The sequence below is a fragment of the Apteryx rowi genome, unplaced genomic scaffold, assembly GCF_003343035.1.
Source record: "Apteryx rowi isolate R43461 unplaced genomic scaffold, aptRow1 scaffold_71, whole genome shotgun sequence".
In the NCBI taxonomy this organism is placed as follows: Eukaryota; Metazoa; Chordata; class Aves; order Apterygiformes; family Apterygidae; genus Apteryx; species Apteryx rowi.
The window spans coordinates 2,661,644-2,688,551 of record NW_020450994.1 but is presented as its reverse complement, the minus strand read 5'-3'; the positions used below and the strand labels follow the sequence as shown (position 1 = coordinate 2,688,551).

At 44.9% G+C, this 26,908-nt stretch overlaps 1 protein-coding gene across 1 annotated transcript in view; it reads right to left on the bottom strand.

The window, feature by feature from the left end:
* PDZD2 (PDZ domain containing 2) overlaps positions 1–26,908 on the bottom strand; it is a 144,306-nt gene that overhangs the window by 28,033 nt on the left and 89,365 nt on the right. Inside the window, exons 3-9 of the mRNA XM_026087276.1 lie at positions 26,088–26,230; positions 25,153–25,285; positions 22,903–23,070; positions 7,482–7,593; positions 5,102–5,250; positions 4,358–4,477; positions 1,740–1,854 (exon numbers count right to left, since the gene is read on the bottom strand). Coding sequence (XP_025943061.1) covers positions 1,740–1,854; positions 4,358–4,477; positions 5,102–5,250; positions 7,482–7,593; positions 22,903–23,070; positions 25,153–25,285; positions 26,088–26,230 — 940 coding nt within the window. The remainder of the gene's footprint in view (positions 1–1,739; positions 1,855–4,357; positions 4,478–5,101; positions 5,251–7,481; positions 7,594–22,902; positions 23,071–25,152; positions 25,286–26,087; positions 26,231–26,908) is intronic.

Sequence of the window (26,908 nt, the reverse complement as noted above, 5' to 3'; positions counted from 1 at the left end):
TACAAAAATGAAGCCAGCAATATACAAAGTATAGAGATGTAGCAAAACTTCTCATAAATAAAGCAACCTGCTACCATGTGGATTCCAATTTACTGCTCAATAAAAAGCCTTTTACTATTCTCAGTTTATTTTTACTTGTCCTAATGCCTTTACAAATTAATAGAGTGATGAGTTAGCAGAGTAAAGCCTGTTCTTCAGCAGGGATCTTTAACGTTCTTATAATAACAAACAAACTGAAAACACCACAGATTTTAACTGCAGCCTGAAATATAGATGCTCATAACATGAGGTCCAAGGGGACCACAAAACTCCCTTTCTTTGGTGCGCATCAATAAGAGAAATGAGAATTTAACTGAAACACTACAGCATATCACACCAAAGTCTGTTCAAAGAAACTGGCCTTGCATTCATGTACAAAAAGCAAACGTGCTCCACTTACTAAGCACGTGCAGAGAGAAAAGCCAGTGGTCCACACATTGCGATAGACCTCCTCACTCCAATGAACAAGCATCACTGCATGTCTGCCCACCTATTACAATTTTCCAGGCTGTGGGTCTTACCACTTACACCCAGCTGTGTTGATCTACCTTCTTTTTATTAAAAGGAGGGCGAAGTGAGCAGGATCCAGATCTGCTTTCTGCAGTTTTACATACAYTTACATCTGTGCACAATTAGATGGGGCGATGTCATCAGCCAAGTCTTTCCCTCCTCTCCTTCCTTAGTCCCAGTAAAAAAAAATGAGTATGTGAGCTCTGAATATCCTGTGAAGACTTCATGGGTTTATGGGACAGCTGCTACTTATTGGCTTCCCACGGTCAGCGCACAACCTATGCTCCAGGGACCCCCGCTTCTTTCTGACAGGAAGTTCGAGAGTTGGCACCAAAACCAGCCTCAAATGCAACAAGTGTGATGAGACGTAAAGAGGGAAATGATATGAGAAGGAGAGAAGTAACACAGGAGCAGCTTTTTGTGAAAGAGAAGTAACCCAGCTCCCTCAGAAGAGCTGTAAATCACTGTTCTACATTCATGACCACTTTGGACTTTTAAGCTTGTAAGAGTCTGCCTGGCATAGGAGCGCTCAGACCAGTGTCCTAATGCACACAGAGCAGTCCATACATCCAGCACAGAGATCAAGACTGGAAAAGCAGTGGGGGAAAAAAAAAGAAAAAAAAATAAATCAGGCTATACCTTCTTTTCTAAACAGCTGTGTTATCTCATGTCAATCCTATCCTTCCTCTCTTCTTTGTCTGGTTACGACCTTTACTTGTTTTTTCCACATCTAAATCATACCATAAGGCTCTGAGACAGACTGCAAAGAGGCTCAGAGATCACAAAGATCCAGAAGAGATTCTCCCAAGCACGCCCTTCTGTATAACCCCTTCTTGGCCAAGCACCTCTAGGCCAGATGTTGGCTGGATAGATACATTTCACTGCTACCAGTGTCCTGCCCCAACTGAAGAAGTGGAACTTATGGCTTGGTCAAATAAGGTTCACCAAAGGGGGGGGGGGTAGTTTCATGCTGTAGTTTTCCCTTCTCAAAATGCAACATATTCAAGTTGACTGCTATGATCAACCTTCCCCAGGACAGACAAGCAAGGTGTGTTATATCCTCCACAGTTTCCTGGAGATGGACAAGATGGACAAGTGCCTAAATAAAGCAGTACTTGATTTTCTTCTGCTGGACTGAAACAATATCCTACTGTGGTCCTTTATATGCAGTTGACTTCTCTCTACTATACCTTCTTTAAGTCTTCCATCAGCAGCAGCTGCTCCATTTGGGAATATAGTCTTCACAAAAATCCCCATGCGTCCGCGAGCAGAATCCTGACCTCCCACAATGCTGAATCCAAGACCCTACAGAAAAAGGAGGAAGAGATGCACAGCTGGCACCTTATTCTATTACCACCTGTCTGGGAAAGATTCCCTGATAATGTACAAAACAAAGGAAAGATGAAAATGTAATAGCTTCTGACGAATGACACCGCAATCTTATTTGCCGCTTGCATCTCCTGATTTACTTTCACCCTAATATCATCAGCCCAAAAAAGTAGCAGCAGGCACATTAAACTAAAAGGCAAAAAGTGATATCCTAAGTCATTTTTGTGGAACATAGGATCAATAGCTTTGTGCTGTCCTATTCCACTTTTAAAAACTGTAACACRTTGCCCTTAAATTAACAGACAGTGGATTCCTGCCCCTGAGATCTATATCCAGGATTAATTGTAGTTTTCTCTGCTGTCACAGATCCTGCATTTCCTCAGGAAAAATAAAAGCTTAAGAACATGACATAAGGTCAGTGTTGTAATGTCCGGAATGTAGCTGTAAGGGCTGGTGTGGGGGGGATTGTCATGCACATATACATTTTTAATTATTCTGGAGACATGTACCACGTCTTACTTAAATAAATCTAGATCAGTATATTCCCCAGGGCTCCATCTGTTAGCTCTTGCCCCTGCACTGCCCTAGCTGGCTGGGGGACCATCTCATGAAGCTGATCAGGGAATGAAGGAGCCCAGCAGAACCAATCTCTCCCCCTTCTGCCGAGTTATTTCCCAGTCGAATCACTTCATCCATTCCCCTATACTTCTCCTCTTGTCACCCCTGTACGCATATTTTACATACTAAAGAGAAAAGTCACCAACCAGGTGGACAAGGGAAGTGAGAAACTGTTGTGCTTCAATGATCTGAAGCAATGGTTATTATTAGAGCCTCAGGCAGTGCTGTCTAGCTGAGGGGAGCTGGCAGAGCAGACGCTAACACCATGTTTACAACCCGGTACAACACACGGCCTCTTTTGTTTTACTCTGAATACAAGGTAGACAACCGTTTATTATTGATTGTTATGAGCCTTTAGTAATTTGATAAGATATTACTGATTTCCAGATAGGAGGTATCGTAGCTCCACCTTGTAACCCAAAATAACTCAAACAAGGGTTTACTGTGCAATAATCAACCACAGAGCAAACCACAGAGAGCCTGGGGCCCTGGCTGCTCCGATGCACACCCGCAGCGGTTCTCCCCACAGCTCCAGGAGGTGGCCTAGGAGAAACACTGCTGGAAGGCACAACGGTTCCTGCATTGGCGCACCTTCCTGGAGAGGTGCTGCAACTCCCTGGTGGAAAAGCACCCCACAGAKATCTACCTAAAGAGGGAAAAAAACAAGGTCACACCCTTGGCTCTGAGCCATCTGAACACAGGGACTCCACGGAMATACTCTTCAAGTCCCAGGTCTGCACAGAGATAATAGAGCAAACACTACTATACGGATTGTAGCCAGTGCAAGTGATTGCCCAGAATGGGGTGAAAGGTACCCAAAACGGCAGCTATTTGAGGTGGTTCATAGTCACTACAGTTTGCAGGCTACCAACTGCTTCATAATGCCCTAGAGTCAACTGCAGAAAGGCAGGAGGGGGCGGTTTACCACATGGGCAGAAATAAGGCAGTTCTCATAGGAAGAACAGGTTCAAAAAATAAATAAGTGAAAAAAATCAAGAAATACTTGCTTGAAAGTGTCATGGAAGACCTGAAGCTCCCAAATCAAGGAAAGCTACAGTAACTGTGTGCCAATCTATCAGAGCAGCCTTTATTTCTAACTCTTTGGTGAATTTAAAGCACAGCAAAGAATTCATTTTATACTCAAGCTTGAAAGTCAAAATAAGTCATTTTAGTCCAAAATACATTCATCTGATGATTTTAAAACAGTATTTCAACAAAAAAAGCACATTTTTAGCATATATAAGCAAGAGTTCCCATACTAGTGTGGATTAGATTGGGGAAATCCAGTTCTACTCCCTCAGCGTTCAGCCAGCTGGCATCTAGCGAATGTGCAAACACATTACTGGGGGGGGGGGATAAGAGGACTCTGTGACCCAGAAAATTCAGGACTCTCAGAGAAACAATCAACCAGGAACCTCTATTTGGATTTAATTTACTGTGTGTTTTTTTTTAATGTATAAAGATACCATGGAGATAAAACATGCTTGTCCATAAATACACATGCAAACAGGTACTCTTCTGTAACAGTACCAATTTTGCATAGACACACATATTTATAGGCCTGTTAGTAATACTTGATAGCTCAGTAATGACCAGATGCACCAAATCAGAATCAAAGCCACCCCACCCCAAGTGCGAGATACAAACGTTGCTTCCCCTGCATTTTGCAGGCATAACTTTGGCATTCACTTCTGAAAATGGAATTTATTGTTATTATTATTGGCTACCTTTGAGGGTCACAACCAGGCACACCTCCACTTTAATAAACAGTCAGGAGCTGGAAGTCATGGGAGATGCCTCAGGCTCTTACACGCCAGCTCGTAGTACACGCGAGGAACCAGCCAYGTGTAGAAATGCTCACCTTGCCTTGCCCTTTCATCAGGACGATGTTAGAAATAATGGACGGCTGGGTCAGTCTCCATGGGGATTCCACCTGGGCAGCACTGAAGGAGCGGGTAGACTTCTTCACAATATGGTAGTCCTAATAAACATGAGCAAACAGGGGAAGTTACTCTGATTGCACTGGGACATCATGCTGGGAAAATAGTGTGTGTAAGGGAGGAGGGGAGGAATCTTACAGACAGGAGCAAAAAGAAATATATGATATATTCAAATAAGTATTCAGGGGATAAAGTCCTTGCTCATTACAGTCGAAGCAAATTTTGCCATAATTTTCCCACATTTCACACAGTAGGAGCGTTTTGCAATGTACCAGTCCCAATTTAAATTAAAAAGATTAAGGGTAGACTCATGATATAGTGAAGTCCTTATCTGCTAAAAAAACGCCTACATCATCATGTGATTAAAATAAAAAGAAGCAGGGCTTTTCTGTGCTCACATCTCTAGACCTACATCTCATAGATACCAGCCTTAGGCCTTGGCCATAGCAGAAGTACCACCCTTCACCATCCTCACAGCAAAGAAGTTCTCCATCTGTAGCTAACATATCCCATTTTGGTGTCAAAGTTTGGTTTTGGTCCCCATGATGTACATAAGCAGCCACATTTCATTACAGTCACTTCTCAGGGAGTCATATAGATCTTAAAGGATCAAGTACAAGCTGATGAAGGAAACCAAGTTGCTCAGAGCTGGGCTTTCTACCCACCTGCCTGGCTCCTGCTGATTCCAGCTGCTGGGGGAGAGAGTGTTTTCTCCCTCCCCGGGAATATTTCACTGCTATTTCATAATTCGGTTCACCATTTTCCACTGTCAGCTCGTCATCTTCTCCCACGGATTCTAACCGGGATCCGGCACCTAGGGAAAACCACAGAAATACCACATCTGACAACTATCTCAGGACCGGGCTATCCTCGCGCCAGCATGCAATAATCACCTCCTGCAAATCCTAACTTAAACAATACCTTAAAACAATACCATGTAGTATGCCACCAGGCAATTACAAGCTAGATTTGATCATCCTCAAATGAAAACTTTTCCTGGTGCCCCAGGTTTTAGAAGATCATTCAGAGATGCTGAAATCTTCAGCACTGTCACTTGCGGTGGTAAGTAAAAAGATAATTGAGCCAGTAGCTCTGGGACAGAAAAGAAATTCAGCTGTTCTCATCCAGTGGCACTTGCCACTGCACTAAGCTCTCAAACTTCATTTATTTAAAATTAAAAGACATGACACTGTAGCTGTATATGTTTCTAGAGGTRTCATGTCACTTCGAGAGAAATTTTTCTGGAATGGAGAAAGGAAAAATGTGCCAAATAAATGTTATTTTCTTTCCTTCTGGCAACAATCCTAGGTGTCTTGAAGAGGAGAAGAACACAGACAGACAGAACTCACGTTAGAAACAGAATTATTTGTCTTGAAGGACATCCTGTAATTAGTCACMGAGTTCCCCATTCCTCACAACGGGGCTCCTCCAATTCTCATTTCTCCGCGGTAACTACATGACCCCCATTCACAGCAGTTCCCACATGTTTATCCTTGCAATTTCCCTGTCACACAGGGAAGCGCCCTCAACCCGTGTTTTACAGATGAAAACCTGAGACGCAGACAAAATTCACACAAGTCGGATTTAATGATGTGGCTTTAAGATCACTTTAAACCAAGTTAAATAGCAGCTGCCACTGAAGGGGGCAGCTCTGCTTTCCCTTCCTCTTCCACCACCCCATCCTTACACGGGACCGGGCTCACGGGCCAAACACGGAGGTGCATCTGCTGCAAAGTTACCCAGCGGAGCCCCAAACCCGTTCTGTGCCGCCTGCTCTTCACCAGGAGGCTGCAGAACCACCGGTGCCAGCAGAAGGGAGACGCAGAGCGAATGCAAAGCCGGGGCAGCAGTTTGTTTTTACCGAGCATCAACATGATTTTGCAGCCGCTCCCACAGGTGGAATTTGTGCCCATCTCCAAGAGTGCAGTTCCCAACCCGCACCCTGCTTTGGAGTCCAAACAAAACTACCTCTGGTTTTAAATCTCCCGGTCCCTAGGCATGCAGGGTGCTGCTGCCAAACACACCCTGGCTGGCTATTTTGGCAGGACCCAGGCTCCTGGCATGTCTTTCGCTCCCAGACCCGCCAGGGACCCACAGCTAAGCCTTTCCCATCCATCTACCTCACCTCCTCTGCTTCTGGGAGCGGAGCCGGCTGCCTCGAATGAGCGCAGGGTGCAACAGGGTTCAGCCCAGAGCCCAGCAGCCTCCGCTATCCTTGTCCAAAAACACGGCGAGATGAGGCGGGCTGAACTGCCAGCAGAGCACAGCTGCAGCCCAGGGACCAGGGACCGCAGACCAGACCAGCGGTGGAAAACGCCTCCTCTAGGAGAAGAGCCACCTCCCCGGGCTTTTCTCTCTGCCTCYGGATGCCGTCCCCTTCCCGTGCGGCAGCCCCAGCTGGAGGGGGCTACCCTCGCCCCAGGCTCACCCGCAGCCYGGGGCACCAGCACCCACCAGGAACGGGGGCTTCACCCCAGTATGCCCCGCACTGGTGGCCAGCCCAAGGCTTCAGCAGTTCTGCTCCCGCAGTAAGGTCYGAGCGGTCCCCACGGGCCAGGAATTTAAATACATATTGCTTTCAGAGGATCTGCCTGGAGGATACTAAAAATATCTGAGTAAATGGAAATTAAGGTGAACACAGGAGGGAGGGAGTCTCTAAGAGTCTTAGGGATGAGAATGGGATTGAGCTCTGCACACGGCTTAATGTTAAGACTTGGGCACAAGGCAATACAATAGAAAATGTGGGGAGTATTTGTCATAAATGGGTATTTTGGTGATGGCGTTTTGAAAGACCCCACCCCTCCCCATTAAAAASAAAGAAAAGAAAAGAAAGAAAAAGAAGCTTCCAAAACCTTGGCTTCATCTGTCAATATAATAGTTCAACTCAGGAAGCTGAATGAAAACATTTTACAGCTGGAATTTTTGTTCCAAATTAAACTAATATGATGTCCAAAGGAAAGAAAACCTATCTCACTTTCAGAGAGCTAAAAGAAATACACAATGTAAAAAATCTACTGCTGCTATCTTTTATCAATCCTGCTTTACCTTGGGATCGACTTCTGTATTTCAATATGCCACTTCCCAGAGTTGGACTCTGGTTGTTTCCTTTGGACACTTCTGCACAAGCTGGATCTTGAGACTTCTCTGTTTCCATGACCTAAAAAAAACAAACAAAGAACCTGATTTACTTGCAAATAAGAGAAGTTGATGGAATTCTTTTAATTTTTAGTAATATCAGGGATAGAAAATTCCACTGCACATCATCATTTTCCAAAGCATGTCATTGTATTAAGCCAGCACACATTTTGGTAAGTAGTTTTCAGGGGTACCTTTGGATATTACTATGTATTTTTACCTAAGGGCATGCCTAGACAGCAGTCCTCTGCAGGGTACCATACTAATGCCTCCAGACTGCCTCCAGTACCCAAACCAGCTCATTCAGGTGCTTCTCCAYGCATTTTCACAAAATTTTAGTGTAGCTTTTATTGCAGTTTGTTCAGCTCAACAAACCTCCAGAGACATCACAACAGCATCTTTAYAGATACGACCACTTAAAGAAAAGTGTTATTTTATTGCTAGTGTCCACAGCTGAATACCAACACATGTTGTGGATAAAAAGCTAATTCAACAGAAGGTGATGAGGGTTACGCAGCTAAGCAGTCAAAAGTCTGGAAAAATTCAACTTAAATTTACATGTAGAACCACAACCCTGCTACCCTGAGTAAACGCACAGAGACAGGAGGAACCTGCTCATCCGCTGTCTGCTGCCTTGCACTGACAAGTGCAAGGTGAKTGTCAAACGTTACTGGCATTTGCCCAGGTGCAGGTGACAATATAAGGTGACAATCCACAGACCTGCCACCTTCAGCTGCATGATCACACACGTCCCTTCCGAGTTGGTCTCTCTGAAGAGGTGCCGAGCTGCTCAAGGATACTCTTTACAAAACATGCAAGGACTCTCTTCAACACATACGTCGTGGAAGATTCTGGCCATTTCTTTCTCCCCTCCCATGCTTCTTTTACCAAGTTACGGTGGTAACGGTTTCCTAGATGTGCCACTACACAGTTCCTTGAGGTGCTCCTTATTCATACTCTAGTACCATGCTTTCACCCCATTATCTACCACGCATTCTCTGCACAATTTTAGAAAGCTTATGACAAGGACAGCAAATTTCCAATACAAGCTACTTACCRGTCACATTATATTTTTAATCTGTCATACAAACTAGCTATAAGTCAATAATAAAAAAAAAAATCCCCCCAAACCACTGAACACACCTTTTATTGCTAAAAAAAATAAATTCTATTCCCATTTTTCAAGATTAAAAATGGCAAAATTGTTTCTGCACAGCATCTGCCTCCCATCCCGCAAACCCTCTTCTCCCCAAAACAAGAAAACCAAAACTAATCTTTTGCACAGAGTCTAGACCTTATGATTTCAATTCAAAGGATAAAAATTTCAGAAAAAGATAAAGATGACAGATAACAGGGATCTAGAATGGAAACTGACATTCAATTTTGGCTTTTTATTCATCTCCCTTCAACATTAACARCTACACATAGTTTTAAAACTTGCACATCCTAGCTGTTACTTGTTGATTTTTCAAGGTGTTGCAGCAGTGATCTCAGAGTCCACACCTAGCACCAAACGCTCTGCAACGCAGTTCCACATAATGAGATTCATCTTAAGAATAAAATAACTATTAGTCTAATAAAACCAGTGCTTACAATTTGACTGTCCTCATGAGGGATTCTTTCCAGAAAAGATGTAAGAAATCAGACAAAAAATCCCCCTCCAAATACCCAAACCATCACTGACTAGGTCACAGCCAAAGTATCACCAACTCTCTCTACCATCTCCTTGAGAGCATGCCTAAAGTACGGCTGTTTAGAGGAGAGCCAGGACTTAATGCATCGCACAAAGTTATGCTGGAATTGACCACGTAAGCGAGAATACCCATTACAAGAGAGAACACCTCCCTTGCAGAGGGCAGAAATCATGTATCTGGTGGTTCTAGAGCAGTGAGAATTAATCAGGTGCCCAGCAGCAGYACTAATTCTGTGGAGGAGGAATATTTGAAGCACAGGGACAGGGAAAAACAAGATGGGATGCCTAGATGAAGCAGCCTGTTTTATCTCCACTCTGCAGATACAGTGCTGCTTCTCACTCACAGCAGCGTGAGGTGCTACCAGGCTGTACAGCTGTTTTAATTTAGCAAGTCAACGGCCTAAGGAAGCTGGAGTTCCTATGCAGGTAAGACCAATCTGCATATTTTATGAAAAAGCACACTTTATTTACATAAGTAATCCCACCACTTAATCTTTGCTCATCCTTATCAACTGAGCCTCTTCCAAGTTGCTCTCTTTACCCCTGCCGGATTCCCTGCCACCTCTCCCAGCACGTCGCGTCTCTCCCATCTTCCATCCGTCTTGGCTTCTTGCTGCTTCCTCCTCCCTGACCCTCTCCCAGTGCCCAAAAGCTGCAGCTAGGAAGTGCCAAGCATGCTGCCTGCTCACTCTCGCCAAGCCTCCTCCTTCAAACCTCTCCATCGCGACGAGCATTTGAATGGGGGACTGAGCAAAGACCCTTCCTTCAGACCCCTCCCTGAACAGGGACCAGGATGCTCAGAGCATCTCCTGGGGTCCTCCCAGCCCCAGAGCAAACCCCAGCCCGGAGACACAGAGGACGTCTCTCCTGACCGACAGGGATGGACCCATTCTCCCATTTCTGGGACCTGAGCATGGTCCAGCACTGCAGAGCTGTTTCATTTCCGTGCTGCACATGGCCACGGGGCATTGCACCTGACATGACCACACAGCTTCCTGCAGCTCAGAGCACAGGAGAAGAAACTCAGGTCAGCTGGCAGCAGCCTACACACACACTCTAATCCACACTGTTATATCCTATTTCCACACTGAGCCAGGGCTCAAGAGCCAACCGTTTGGTACATCCCGAGTTCCTGCTACACGGGCTCTTGTTTTGGTTTAGAGATTTCCTGCTTTTAATTATTTATTTTAACTATGCAACAGAAGCAAGTAGGGATGCATTCTGCAATTACACAAATTTCAACCTGGTGGGGTAGGAGGAAGAACAGGAGAGAATTGCCACCTCCATTAATAAAATACAACCCGTCCCTTCACGTCATTACTGTGCAATCCTAGAGGCTGTAAGCCTGCAGACAGGAAACACCCAACTGCACGTATGAGCTGGAGAAGGGCATGTGTGTGCAAACACAAACACTAAGTACAGCCTCAAGACATTCTTAGTGGCTTCCTGAAATTACATTTTATCCAACTTGGCCTCAGACTCCAGTAAGAAGCAAAAACATCTAAATTACCTATGTCTCTGTTTATTTCTTATTTTAGCAAAAATACTTTTCTGACATGGATTATAAACATTTAGGGGAAGACATTCTAGCCCTCACAATATAAGCTATGAAGTAGATCTTATTTAAGTTGTTGAGCTCATCTAATAAACCACCAAGGGTTTTATCCTCCTCTGAAAACACTCAGAAATCCAATCCACAAAGCTTTCAAGAACTCCCAATAGTCGTGTGTCTGTAATCTTTGGCTCCGACGTTGGCTGCACTGTCATAACTTAGACAAGAAAAAAACGCAGCTCCACCTTATCCTTCTGGCCACACGTGAAAGTATCGCTTTACTGTCTCAAGCCGGCTGCCAGGATTGTAACCATGCCATTTTAATTTTCCTTGCTTTCAAGGAAACGGAGCTTATTATTTCAGTTTTGTATGCCTCTCATTAAACTAAACTAATAAATCCTGTTCAATGCCGTTTCATCGTTAAGGACAAGGGGAGTTTTAATACACACAGTAGTTTTGAGGGAGATCTAAAAATAGAGACCATTCTGCCAGTTCATTAAGTAACTCCAGGATCAAGTGATGGTGACATCTCAATTGATTTCAAAGGAAACAGTGCTATCACGAACACACAGTCCTGGCACGACACCAGGATGAACAACTGCCCCCAGAGCCCTTACTCAGGCAAAACTCCAGCGTGACCAGGCCCTTAATTAGGCGAGATGAGGAGCAGGATTATAAAGAGCCTGCAYTGTTTAACCACAAACAGCTTGGCAATCATCACCGATTTACAAAAACAAGGCAGCACACATGGGATGATACAATTTAATAAGCAAACTGCTTTACAGCTGCTGTTACCGAGCTCCTAAGGCGCTCTCTTTCCCAGCAGTGAGCCCATCTAACTCCCCAAGGTAGAGCCTGCTGGATTTCTTCGCTGAAGAGCGTTAGCAGAAGATGACAAGTTCAACTTGATATTTGGGAAGTGAAACTAGTAGGCAGAAAGCACTGAGAATTAGATGAGAATTAGCCTGAGCCGTCTGTGGCTTGCCAAATTCACTCATACCTGCACCAGCAAAGGGTCAAACCAACTGCAGCAAGTCCACTGCCCTCTCCTGCAGCAACGGTGTACGAGCTCCGTGGGACAGCTCTCGACTTCCTCGGTCCTGCCAAAGTCAGGACAGCCTTTTCTTAAGCAGTATTCATATTTGATCATGAAAGCACCAACACTGCTACATACATAGGGCAGCCAGCAGAATAAACCCAGCAACTACTCTGTGCTCCGGTACTCTGTCTTCAAGAGCAGTTAGCACTGGCTCCTTCAGAGAAGGGTACAAAATGCCCTTACGCCAATTTGGATTAACCTGGTCCCTACAGAAAGTCTTTCTAGTCCCTCGAGACTAGCTGATGCCTTAAAGGCTTTAAACTTTCCCAAAGTTTGGGGGATTTTCTTTGAAGACTTGTTATAATTCTAGTTGTTCCAGTAATTCATGCAATTATTTATGGTTTTCAGGGACACAGCATGCTTTAAGCCTTAAATGTGTCTCATAGACAGGGAGCTCCACAGGCCCTCTTACCTTGCATGGAAAGTAAAATACCTCCACTTTTAAATTAGGTCTTTTTCTATTTAATTGAATCCTCCCCCATCCCACCCCCCAGATAAATTACAAAGTGCAGCACTGTAATTTAGCAGTGTTAACACTGCAAACAAAGCAGATTTTTTAATCAGGGTAGGCACTGGGCTTTCCACTGCTTACTGCTCTGGTTTTACTGCGCGTGCAAAGCCTCAGGGATGGCTGGAGAGACCGAGACGAGCCAGAACGCACCCGCGTTAGAGGCCGTGGTGGCCAGCTGCGCCCTGCCGAAACGCAGCACCTCCCAATGCCCCGGATTGCAGCCGGAGGTGAGCGCGCCCCCGGCCAAAGCCACAGGGCTGGCGGCAAGGCCAAACGCAGCCCGGAGCCCATCATTCCCGGAGCAAGCTCCAGGGCTCCCTTCATCGCAGGGCATCGCCGCTCCACACGGTCACGACACAAGTGCCAAGATCCAAACGGAGCCGGGGACGGAGAAGAGGGGGAACGCCAGCCTACGTGTCAGTGCTTATTTAGTGCCTTAGTCGGTTAGTGCATCCTAGAAAAGCCTCCAGCACGGGACGCCAGGAGGGCTCAGGTCTGGGCTAGACTTCACACCGCCGGCGCCGGCAGCCTCCCCCTGCAGCAGCCCTGGGAACTCCTGCACTGGTACGCGCCGGGCGCAGCCTGTACTTCCTCCCGCCTGGGGAAAGGGGATGTGAACCCAGGCCTCCATTCACTAATTATAAAGAAAGTGTTGGAAACCTCTCTGCTCATGTGCAAGCAAGGAGATCAGGAAGTCAGATAAGGGTTTCAGAAGGGGAGCTGCCCTGTTTTCTGAATAGATGGAAATGCTAAATAAACAAAACAAAAGCCTTTAAAGCAGTCTCTTGAAGAATGCCTAGTCTATCACTCTACCAAATGCCTACATTAAAAACAGGCCTAAGTTTTTGCTGTAATGCAGTAGTTGCTAGAAAGAGCATTACTGTCAGCTTCGAAAGGTACAGAATTCCTTTTTTTTTTTAATTGCTCTTTACCAAGTCCCTAAACTAGTCAAACATAAACCTGCATGTGAAATGTAACCTGGCACTTATCAATACCAACGTAGCAGCACCTACCACTTGCACACTCAGCAAACAGAATGCAAACACACAGCAGCACAAAGCAGTTGCTCTCATCTTACATAGTGCTCTAATTATTTTGTATGAGAGCTTCCCACGGCCCAGAGCATGCTTCGATGAGCTTGGGATCAGGAACGCAGCACATTGACCGTGGCCCAGAGGATGCTGGCAGCCTACAAGTTCTCAGCGTAGACAGACTTCAGCTGAACTGGTTTCAAAGACTCACTGGTGCTATGCCATTTTTATGGTCAGGGCCACAGTTAAGTAAAGCAGGTTTAAGTTTTAAATTTCCAAATGGTTGCTAAGAATAACAGAAAAGTTTTTAAGACCCAAACATTGCAAACATCCTTTTAAAGAGAAAGAAACACAGGAAATGGCTAATGCAAATAAGTTCTCCAAGAAGAGGATATCACAGATAGCCATGAGTCCTTGGAAACAGTAAGATCCTCCTAGCTATCAGTTCCCAATGCTTTTAGGGCCAAATTACTCTCTTCTGCAACATATCATGATTTTTACTACAATCATCTTCTGAGCTAAAGAAAATCAAATTCAGGCATTTCTGAAACGGTTCACAAAGAGATCACTGCTGTTTTAATTTTTTATGCTTTAACCCCCCCCYCCCCCCCCMAATCAAAACATGTTTGCATGCAGTATATTCACAGGCCACAAGATGTCTCCATGTGCTGCAGAGAGTTGCCAAAAGATTGACCCTGGTAAACAGAGGAGACAAACATGGAGCTCAAGTTGTGTGAAAGCTGGTCTGACTCCTCAGCTGTTTTCTTTAATAACTGCTCATGGTTGAGCACAAATCTGGAGCCCATACATTATGACAAACCATAAGCTGCATCTGATCTTTTCTAATTACAACCTTTTTACTCGGGGTGAGGGACAAAGGCAGCAATAGACAGTCCTCAAAATAGACAGCTCTCTTGAGAACAGAGCAAGACCTCCCTAATACTGAAGTCAACCCACAGTTGCAGAGAACATTCCCATGATACAGCTGGTGGAAAGCTTTGGATTTCAGTTCTAAAACCAGTCTATATCATCCTAAGTAGATGAGAGGATATGGAATCCATAAGCATTAAGTGCCTTTCATACCTGAAGCCTGTGTATTATATAGGCTGTATTTATTCAAGCATAGTAAATCTAGAACACATTTGAGCTGAACCCAACCAAGACTGGACTGTGTACACGTTCAAGAATTTGCAGATAAACAAACTGCAGATGTGATGATACGATATTCACGCTAACTCTCAAATCCTAGAGCCTTTATCATCTTTCTGCTAATGTATGTGAACTGGATGGCTGTGACAGCATCTCTCTTGTTCCAGTGCCACGAGGGGGTTATTTTTAGTTTGTTAAAGGCAGTTCATCTCCTTCAAAGCTGGGCAGTTATCCAAACAGCCAAAGGAGAGATGGGCTGTACTGTGTATCTGTTGCTTTATGGGAAAAACCCTCATTCAGAAAAACAAAGAACATACAGAACCTGTACTGTAGATAAACTGTGTTTCTATTACTCTGCTGACTTGGCTTTCAAACACATTACATGGAAGAGCAAGAATTATAACTCTGGGCATTGTCTAGGCTGATATTTATGGTCAAGTCACAAAGGTTATCTTCCACCAGCCAAAGCAACAGAAGATATTTCACAGCTTATAGCCTGCATCATATCTACAGGGAACCCTGCTGATAATCAGTCTCTGGATGAAACAATTTCCCCTAGGCTTGTCTTTAACACAGAGGCAGTAGAAAGTGGTCCAGGATGGCTGGAAGTCAGGAACAGGCAAGTGTGTGACTGCTGCTAGGAAACTCTCTCCTGACCTCAAGATCTTTTCTCCATTAAAGTCTCCATGACAGAAGAATTTTAGAACCTGCTGAAAATAGTAGTTTAATGACACTGTCCCCTAGCTGCCTTCCATCACTCTTCGTCCTCCCCAAAATCATAAAATGCACAAAAATTCCCATACCCTCCCCAACCCCTTGCCTGCACCCCCAGCACCACCATCTGCCCTTTGCAATTACAGAGCAACCCCATGGCAATATGGAAGAATTGCAATAGTTTCTTTTCATGTGACAGGGCACCTAGAAACAACAGGGCTACTCACACACGAGAGAAACAGCCACACTAGGCAAGCAAGATTTGGTCCCTAAACACTTTGTCATTTTCTCTTGCCCAAATTCCTCACTATATTTACTCTAAAACCTTGCATTTCACCAGTCTTCTGGATTCACCGTAGGAGCCAGTGCGCCTGTTCAGCTGAAGCATGAGTGAAGGGCACCACACAGGCACAGACCMGCGGATACGCTAGACAAGACTGTATCTCGGAAAGGTAGAATACTGTCAGACTTCTAACAAACGCAGTATTTATAGTTGACCAGCAGCTCCAACACATGCTAAGCTGAGGCTGGACCCTGCTCTCGCCCGTCCCTTCAAAGGGATCAATGCCGAAGGAGACGATCAGTAAGAATGAGGCAGGAATTGCAAACGCTTCCAGCCCTCGCTGTGAAGAGGAAAGGAGCCACTCAGCCCTTCCCCAAGACCAGGGCTGGCCACATCTTAGCTTCACACCGTGCTCTTCATCTTCCCTCCAAGTGAAATATTTCAGTGCAAAGCAGATTACTGACAGCAAAAGGTCTTTCTTGCTTCTCCAGGCATGCAATTCTATTTGAAAAGTGATTCATGTTTCAGCAACCTCTTCTGAGGTTGCAGTGCCTTAATGGGAACAAACGCTCAAGTCCTCTAAGTAATGAGGGTCCCTCCCCACGCTCTGCACACATTTAATTGTTGAGTTATGCTTCCTGCTCCTTTTCAATGCTAATGCTTTCTCTGAAATGCTCTTCCAGTGTTTCCAGAAGAACTTTTGACCCCAAGAGTGTTTTTAAACTTATGGCATTGTTATCCTCTTCCTTATTATGCTTGCATGGCTAGAGGTAATTACATATGGATTCTCCAGTAAGATAGAAAGGCTCACAATGGGAAATAACTAAACGTTCCTAAGGCTCAGATTAAAAAAAAAAAAAAGGAAAGAAAAAAAAGGAGGTGGGGGGAGACAAACGCATTTCTGCATATTCACAAAACAGGTTTATTTTTCCAATTTCAGTGGCATGCCTTGCCAAAAACATAAGTGGGTTTTGGCACAGATAAAGAAACCCAACTCATGCAAAAAAACCCTGGTATTTAAACTTTAACCGGCGACATCCTGTTTCTGTTACAGTAGGAGTATCAGACCTTGGTGGGTCACGGCAGTCTCCGCATGCAACGCGCCCACAACTTGGATTAAGGTACACATCAGGCACTTAAGGTCAACACAAAATGATTCAATACTAGCAAAAAGGTTTTACAGCCCCGGAGCAGAGGGGGGTGGGAAACAGAGGAGGGGACTGTCAGAAGGACGGAGTCTCCTTCCTCCCCCAAACACCGGCAGCAAGCGTCTCCAGCACGGCTCTCCCCCTGCTTCCAGCAGCTGTGCACTCAAGCCTCCCCAGGCAGAGACTGTCCTCTCGTATTAACTTYTTCAAATTTCTCATCCGTCCATTCGTATAAACCTGTTCAGTACAGTTGAATACTTAATAAAGAAAATACTCGAACATCATATATTGAACAACAGCACCAGAAACAAGGGCAAAAAACTTTCAGAAGCAACTAGGAATGCTGCACACCTCCATGCAGGCATCCAAAATGCTCCAAAGTCATCAAACGCTTTGCAAATTCTAGGCAGATCCGTTTTCTGTCCAGAGTTCATTTCCCAGGTTGCTCTGCCACCCAGCAATACAGTGACAAATAGGTTCAATTTCAAGCAACAGAAATGCTAGTAAAAATGAATTAGAATTAAATAGTCCAAGGCAAATAATATCATATGGTCCTATTTCACTTGGACACAAATAATAACATTTTAAAATATCAGTGTCAATTGCACAAGGCAAAATATGGATTTGGGGTGGGAGTTTAAAATCCCCAAAGTAATTCTGGACAATTTAACACAAACTCTGTGGCCCGGTATTTCATGTCTGAAGTTAAGAACATTTTGGCCAAACTAGCTCTGAAAGAAATGTGCTTTAAGGATATTAATGTAATCCTTTTTCTGCCTGGCAGCACAAGTTTTATTAAAGTTAGAACTTGAAGAGACATTTCATGTTAAACAGGGTTTTACATAACCAGACTCTGTAGAAACAGAGCTCCAATTAAATTGTATTTATGAAACTTTTATTAATGTAACACAACAAATGGACTTTTAAGTAAGCCTTACAAGTGATATTTCTCTTAAATTACAGTTTTCAAGCAACACTAAAAACTCTTTTACTGTGTCCTGAGGAAGCTGAATAGCTCAGAACATTGCCAGGCTGGAAATACTGGAGCAAAACTTAAGGTTTTAAAGAACTTGCTCACAGGGAAAACTCTGAACAGCCAGCACCTAAAGAAGGGATTTGTTTCTTTTTTTTTCTTTCTTTTTTTTTTTTTTTTTTAAGTGATACAGAATCACAAAACAATTTAGTTTGGAAGGGACCTCTGGGGGTCCCTGGTCCAACGCCCCTCTCTAAGCAGACACGAGTGCTGAGGGAGCTGGCGGACATTATTGCTAAGCCACTCTCCATCATCTTTGAAAGGTCATGGAGAACAGGAGAGGTGCCTGAAGACTGCAAGAAAGCCAATGTCACACCAGTCTTCAAAAAGGGCAAGAAGGACGACCCAGGGAACTACAGGCCAGTCAGCCTCACCTCCATCCCTGGAAAGCTGATGGAGCAGCTCATCCTGGAGGCCACCTCCAAGCATGTGGAGGACAAGAAGGTGATCAGGAGTAGTCAGCATGGCTTCACCAAGGCRAAATCATGCTTAACCAATCTGATTGATAGCCTTCTGTGATGGAATGACTGTCTGGGCAGATGAGGGGAGAGCAGTGGATGTTGTCTCCCTTGACTTCAGCAAGGCTTTTGACACTGTCTCCCATAACATCCCCATAGACAAGCTCAGGAAGTGTGGGCTGGATGAGTGGACAGTGAGGTGGATTGAGAACTGGCTGAATGRCAGAGCTCAGAGGGTTGTGATCAGYGGCRCAGAGTCTAGTTGGAGGCCTGTAGCTAGCGGTGTCCCCCAGGGGTCAGGACTGGGTCCAGTCTTGTTCAACTTCTTCATCAACGACCTGGAGGAAGGCACAGAGTGCACCCTCAGCAAGTTTGCTGACGATACAAAACTGGGAGGAGTGGCGGATACACCAGAGGGCTGTGCTGCCATTCAGAGAGACCTGGACAGGCTGGAGAGGTGGGCAGAGAGGAACCTCATGAAGTTCAACAAAGGCAAGTGCAGGGTCCTGCACCTGGGGAGGAATAACCCCAGTCACCAGTCCAGGTTGGGGGTCGACCTGCTGGAAAGCAGTTCTGCGGAGAAGGACCTGGGAGTGCTGGTGGACATGAGGCAGCAATGTGCCCTTGTGGCCAAGAAGGCCAATGGTATCCTGGGGTGCATCAGGAAGAGTGTTGCCAGCAGGTCGAGGGAGGTGATCCTCTCCCTCTGCTCAGCCCTGGTGAGGCCACATCTGGAGTACTGCATCCAGTTCTGGGCTCCCCAGTACAAGAGGGATGTGGCGCTACTGGAGCAAGTCCAGCGAAGGGCCACAAAGATGATTAGGGGATTGGAGCATCTCTCTTATGAGGAAAGGCTGAGAGAGCTGGGCCTGTTTAGCCTGGAGAAGAGAAGGCTGAGAGGAGATCTTATCAACGCGTACAAGTATCTGAAGGGAGGGTGTCGAGAGGATGGGACCAGACTCTTTTCAGTGGTGCCCAGCGACAGGACACGAGGCAACGGGCACAAACTGAAACACAGACACTTCCATCTGAACATGAAGAAAAACTTTTTCACTGTGAGGGTGACAGCGCACTGGAACAGGTTGCCCCGAGAGGTTGTGGAGTCTCCTTCTCTGGAGATATTCAAAACCCGCCTGGACGCAATCCTGTGCAATGTGCTCTAGGTGACCCTGCTTGAGTAGGGGGTTGGACTAGATGATCTCCGGAGGTCCCTTCCAACCTCAGCAATTCTGTGATTCTGTGATAACTTAAATCAGGTTGCCCAGGGCCTGCTCCAGTTGCGTTCTGAATATCTATGAGGATGACTATTTCAGTATATGTCTCAGCTGTAAACGATTATTTCTGGTGCCACATCCCTTTGACTCCAAGCACGACTTCATGATAGCCTTCACTGCGCACCTGCAAGCTGCAGGGGTTCCCTCTCCCAGGGCCTTCTGCAGAGTTCAGGCAGGGATATCGATCCCTCTGCGCCGAAGCACTGTGTCTGCTTCGGCACGTAAAAGATCAGGTGTTAACCCACTAATAGCAAGTACAGCAGGACTATAATTTATGGTTCTGCTCAGCACTGTGCTATATTCATAACAAAGTTAATGAAAGAAGACCTTAGACAATGCTAAGAGCTTCCAAAATCCTTCGTCCTGTAAATCTGGTGGTATCTTCTGTGTCTAGACTCTAGAATTAGATTTACGTAATGCCGGTCAGCAAACACCTGCCTGTTATTGCCTCAAGCCTCCCATGGTAACTACAGCTTACAGAAGTGAGACACAACTGCCCCTGAGCCCTGCAAGCTGCAAGTGCGCAACGGTTGGTCGCACACGGTTAGTTTTAAAGTTTTCCTTGTTCACCTGGCCTTTCGGCACAGCAGCAACAAGCGGCGGAGGGGAAACAGCAGAAGTGGAGTCAGACTCTAGGACTACAAAAAGGGACAGTGGACCCCCAGCTGACAATAAATCATTTTGAATTACTTTTTGTTACCTAACCACCCAGGACATGACACCACTGACACCATCCCTTTCAGGCTCCAAAAGTACTACTGTAAAATGAGAAAGAAAACTCATTAACCTCTTGTCAGAGGTGAGAAACCATGGGTAAGAAAGATAACTCCTGATCAGAGTCGGGCTGGGAATCACTTCCAAAGCGAAGGGCTCTGGGCTGAAACCGAGCTCACAATCTCGGTTACACTGGTCCAGACCTTGAGTACCTACCCCACTGGAAGTCTAAATACAATTATATCTGCATGAATAAAAGAATAGACAAGCTTAGCTTCTGCTTTAAGCATCAGTCACACTGTCACCTCTTATCTACAGTACATATATGGAGTATATATATGAGAGAAAGAAACCATGCAGTCATCATCAAGGGAGCTGGAGGAACAGAGAACAGTAATTTCCAAAGCAATTTTGCAGGAATATATATGATTATATACATTAGATATATAGTTATAAAAAAAAAAAGTGATGCTTCATGTTCATGCTGACCTTCAAATTAGCTTCAAAAAGCCTTACGGTGAAAAATCCTCCTTTTCTTGCCAGACCAAGTAAAGCCATGCATGAAGTGTCTCTCTTCAATACATTTACCTTCCTACATGCGTGCCCGGCTCAGCTCTCCCCAGCAGGCCGGGGCAGGCGGTGGGCCCACAGTGGGTCTCCCGCTGTACCGACCGCCCACCCCGAGCTGCAAAGAGCCGTGTCCTGCACTCCTGATGGCAATCACACAAGGGGAACGCAAAGGCATCCCGCACCCTGGATTAGAAAAGCAAGGATTTCATTTGCAGCTCAAGTGAAAAAGGAAGAGGATTTGGCCCCAAGAGACACAAATAACTTACATCCCTCTGAATTCCACCATTACCCCCAAATAAACAAAAAAAAGCAATTAAATTGAATAGAAATAGAGGGGAGAAAAAAAGAGCCTCTTGCCATTCTTCTAATTTGTTTGTTGTACTCAGATTCCTATGATTTTCCTCCCCCCTCCACCCCTCAGTAATGCATTATATAAGCACAGAGAAACTACCATCAGAGGCAAGACTGCCCCATAGGCAGGCATGATTGAGCCAGCTTTAAAATCAGGATAGCACCACTAAGAGCAGCAGTGGCTCTGGTACAGACTCCAGGACAGGCTATAAACTCTGCTGTAGGGCCCTGGGTGGGCTTGTTTGATGGGGTCTTCAGTGACGTGCATGCTACCTTGAGTTTCCCCTAGTGTTATTAATCTGGAAAGGAAACACCTGATAACATCAAAAAAGCCATTGCTGAAAATCACAGAAACCCTTGCTGGAAACTCAGGGGCATATGAAGCGACAAATAATTGTTAACATACGCTGAAAATTTCACTAGAACACCAGGTAGCTGCATCCTGAAGCCCTATATAATTAAGTTTTGCAAAAATTGATTTTAACCTTCAAGCTTTGCTGAGCCAAAGCCTTGCAAACAATTACCAGAATTTGAAGCATAACATCAAGAAGAATTGCAAAATACTTTTAAAGCCAAAAGAATGCTTAGATGTCCACTGAAGTTAGCACACAAACACTAGAACTATCATCAACACTAAGCATCCCTGATTTATTTGTTTTTCCCTCCCTCCCACAAATAGTCAGCCTGTCACATAGAAGGAAAGACTGCGCAGAAATAAAGCAACAAGAAAACAAAACCTGTCACACAAAAGACTTGTTTGAGAGCACAGACTTGAAGCAAATCAGAGATAACATGCAGGTATAAAGTGAATACCAGCATCAGCTTGGTTATAGTACAAGACTCATCTTGGGGAGTGGTGTACTGCACGAAAGACGGAAAGTGTAAGAATATAAAATAAAAACAAATCAATAAATGAGACAGCATGTGTATGAGTCCTTCCAAAGGTTTAAGAGATTTATTATAATTGCCTCAGAAAAGAGGGAGAAAAAGACGAGAAAAGAAAAAGATGAAACCTTCAGTTGAATCCACCTGCTTTCTCTTGCCTGAAAACTAGCCTGTAAACTCTTTAGGGTAGACAACACCATTTTATTCTATGTCTGCACGATACAACAGAGGTCCAGGACACAGATGAAGCTTCCAAGAACTGTTACATTAGAAATAAATAACAATAATCCACTTAATCTCTGCTGAATGCAGCCCTGAAGGGAATACAAGTGAGATTATCAATTGGCAGAATTTATTCAGCAGAGCTTCAGTTACAGTTCACAGCCAGAGACTCTTGCTCTTCCCCCAAAGTCTCTTGGCTTCAACAGAGCAAATAACAACTTGAAGAATTGGATCATAAACTGTTAAAGAAGTTTAGTTACAAAAGGAGGGGAAAGAAGAGTGTGTTACTACACAAGCACTGCAAGAGACTTCTCATCAGTTCCAACAAAAGCATTTGGAAGTGGGTGGAAAACAATCCAGCAACAGAGAGAAAAACAAAAAAACCCTGTTGCCACATAACTTGGAGGACATGGGAGCTCTTACTCCCCGTGATGCTGCTTTGCTACAGCACAGTAACACAGAGATGGCAGAAGCTGCAGCTGATCACATCACTGGTTAAGCTCGTCAACCACTTTGAATGCAAAAGAGGGTTGGGTCGGATCGCCTCATCCTGAAGATCTGTTCTGTGTCCAGCTGTAGGAGAACACGACAGATACAAACCAACATCAAGGGACAGACTAAAACATCACCAAAGCCACACTTACAGCAACCAATGTTTCAGGAGCCACATTCACTCCCTTCACATCTTCTTCTTCTGGCTCTTCATTTTCTTTATTATCAGTGCAAGAGTCAGTGTCTTGGACTGAGCAAGTGCTAAGCAAGTCTGGCAAACTGGTAGATGGGTACTTCAGAAAATCCCCTTCAGCAGATTCCTACCAGAGACACAACAAAATAGGTTAAATGACATGCAGAGAACCACCAAAGTCTAGGCGAAAGTGCTCCGTTTCCCTTGCCCAGTGAGAGCTCCCTGATAGTCTTCCCCAGTTACATATTTCCAAGTGTTCATAATGTTTCAGTTATAAAAAGCAGTACTGATTTTAAAGCGCGTACATAGTAAGCATAGGCCAATACATTTCTAAAACATTTAGATTTTATAAGAGAGAATTTAAAATAAATGCTTCTCCAACAGCCTGCTCCTCCATATTCTGAGTTTATTAGATGTCATTGCAAGAAGACTCAGAGTTTAGAGAACTCATTACTCATTTCATCATGTCCCCAAATCACACTCTGCATTCCTGCACTCTCCCTGTAGATATTCTCTTTCACATGTATTCTATCTACATGCATAAGAATAGTAAGCTGATAACACTACTTAGCAGAACAAAATGAAAACTGACCCACCAATCCTATATCTACTCTGTCCTAAATGCTTAAGGATCTGTCTCCATTCTTTGGCATGTTTTCCGGTAGGTAAACACACGCATAAACTGAAAGCAGAGACGAGACAGAGTCTCATTTTATTGCTTTCAGAACAGATCCTGCGTTCAGAGTGCTCACCAGGCCAGACTGCAAGGCTGCTTTCCCATACTAACAAATAATATCCAAAAAGATCTGCTGGAGAACACTTCACCTATTTACACATTCCTCAAACTGCTTGACACAAGGCAAAGATTAGATCCTCAGTTGCTTGGGTTACCAAGTTCTCCTCCCAGTGACATGAAAATTGTCCAAGTACACAGAGTATGGGCCAAAAGTTTGATCAGAACTGTGAGGAGCTTTATGCTGTAAGCTTATTCATGATTATTTTGATGCAGTTATTACATGAACAGGGAAATAATTTTAGGATGCAATTTATGCAGGCTACTCTCTCGCTTTTTGGAAGAGGCCCAATTGTCTAAACAAAGTACAAAATGTACCTACTTTAGTTCAAAGTGTCTTGTTTTCAGAATAAACACTGGTGGGGCTAATACCACATTGGGAGCCTACAGAAGGTCTCGAATGAACTTCACTCTCTAGCAAAACATTAGAGAAGATACAGGCTCTTTGCTTTGAATATCATCAGGTAAAGTCTCTTCTAGACAAACAGGAGCATAAAGCATTCCAGGAAGCCGTAAGAGCATCCAGAAATTAAACCCATATTAAACCCCATTCAGGCTAGGGCAAACTAAAGGTGAAGCTGAAAAAAAAAGTAAATAAATGAAATCCTACCCAAGAGGTTCTGGCCACCACCCCAATTTCACACCTGTCCCTGCCCCACAGGTCCATCCTTGGCACACCAGGAACCCCAGCCACTTCCATGATCTGGCTTGGCAGCCCAACAAACACTTGCATCAAGCCAAATGAAGGAGCAGCAAGCTGTGGTCTGGGAGAGGAGAGTGCACTTGGGTGGGCAGGCATTTCTTAAAGGAAAAATACTGTACAATATCCCCCCAATCTCTCCTGTGATGAAAGCAAACTAAGAGCCCTACTGATAAATGAGTTCCACTCTCATTTCCCTGAAATTTCATGCTACTTTATCTGCAAGAACTTCACTCCAAGCTATTAACGAGGACAAATTAAGGAATTCAAACTAAGAGATCATCATCGAGAGACCTAAAGCACACAGATATGACAAGAGATAAGAGCTACAGAGGCTACACATGCAGAATCTGAAGAGGCTGAGAACAGCCTGCTTTATTTAGCAGGCTACATATATTTTAAGAAAATGTTTTTGGCTAGAACATAAGTAATCTCTGCATGAATAAATACAGACTCATTTGCACACAGAACTACTGTGACAATACAAGCAAATTACTAAGTTGGCCTCTATCTTGCTGATTTGCCACGGATCTAATGCAGCTACCGATACATTTTTCAATAGCCGTATGTTAAACTTGGAGAAGCAAATGTGCATGCATAGCCTCATATCACAGCTATTAAAAATCTGCCCTTTATATACAGCGCATGCACAAACACTTTTAAACAGCTATTCAGGGGATCACCGAGGACAAGCACAGAGGATTTACTGAACATACCTTGCTAGCTACCACTAGCTGCACCAGGCCAGCTGCAGAGCGAAGAAGGGCCACAGCTTCCTGGTGGGAAAGCCCAACCAATGACTGCCCGTTGATCATGAGGAGCTCATCGCCGGATGTCAATCTGCCGTCCCTATGGAAACAAAGTAGGAACACTGAGCTACAGAAGAGGATCTTCTGCTGATGCTGTACTTAGACAGTATATGTTGGTGTGCAGAGACATGCAAAAAACGTGACTTGGTTGAAGCTGAACTCAAATTGATTTTTGGCTGTGTTATTTGCCCTAAGGGTGGAAAGCGGCAGGAACAAAGAAAGGTGCTCAGAAGGGGCTCCACAGCAAATCATTTAGGAATGCGTTATAAACAGAGCCGTTCCCCCTTCCCTCTGGGACCAGGTTCCCCTCGCATTTTTCCCAGGTCCCGCTGGAGATCGCCAAGGCTAATCCCCTTCCAGCAAGACAGCTCCGTTGTGCTCTCAGCCACGGGCCCCATCTCACTTCCCTGGGCCAAGAGTCCGTAGCAAATGCCCAGGGCACATTGCCAACGTGCAAGGACTTTGTCCTCACCCTTTCCCATGGGCCGGGTGGGTTACTTTCCAGGCTCTGTCACCAAGTAGTCGAGGGTCAAGAAAAGGCAATCATAGTCAGCCTGGGGGTACTGCCCTTCAGAGAAATCAATATACACTTGTAATGAAAGCAACTGTTTGACCTTTCTATACCTTGGATTAAACATGCTGGAAGGGGACTCTGTGACCAATCACAAAAACAAGCTTTTAAGCTAAAAATCCCATAGTCTCTTCCTGTAACAAGGACAACGGTTTCAACAGTGGCAGGGCAAATTGCCCCAGCTTGTCTTTTGAGTTCAGCTAACAGAGATGGCAATGGATGGTCAATCACACATACTTCAAGCTTTGCAAAGGAACCAGTGTCACCTCACCTGTGTGCGGGGCCTCCTTCCTCCACGTGGGTGACGATGATGCTGTGAGGGGATCGCTTTGACCCTCTGCCTCCTGTTATCTGGATTCCCAGTCCGTCCGTCCCCTTCAGTATGTGCATCTTCCATATACGGCAACCTTCTCGCTGGGAGAAAACGTGCAGAGAGTCCTTGAATTTGCATTTAGACAGTAAGAGAGCGTCCTGAAAACGCCTACTGGTTTAGGACACAGGCGCAGGGGTGTAGGTGAGGGCTGCGAGGCTACAGAAGGGAGTGATTTGCAGGCTGACAGGCTTCCTGCCCATCACCATACACCTGTATAGCTCGAGCCATACAGCCGCGCTGAGCAAGTTGCCTTTCTTATCTGTGGTCCAAGCGAAGGAGGCAGAAAGGAGGAGGCAGCACAGGTTAGTTCAGCACGTGGAGATTTCCTCGCAGGGCTGTTTGCAGCTTCTTTCTGAGCTACGCAGAAACCACCGCTCGCTACGCCCTGATCCTTCCAGCAGCAGCCAGCAGCCTCGAACCCCTTTGCCAAAATTGCCTTGAGAGGAAAGTCAAAGATCTGCAGTAGCTGTGCAAACGGGCTGCAGAAGAGCAAAAGGCCGTTCGAGAGGGACCTCAAACACCGCGGTAACGCAGCTGCTATTGCAGCAGGGACTCGACTTGCGTCATACGGCAGCGTTGACCTCTCCAGAGAGGCTTGCAGTATTTGAGATATAGGAAAGAAAATACCAGCCGCCCATCAAATATTCCCCTATTTGACAGCTGTTGTACCAACCGGAAATAATAAAACTTACCACACAGAATAACTTTTAAATAGAAGC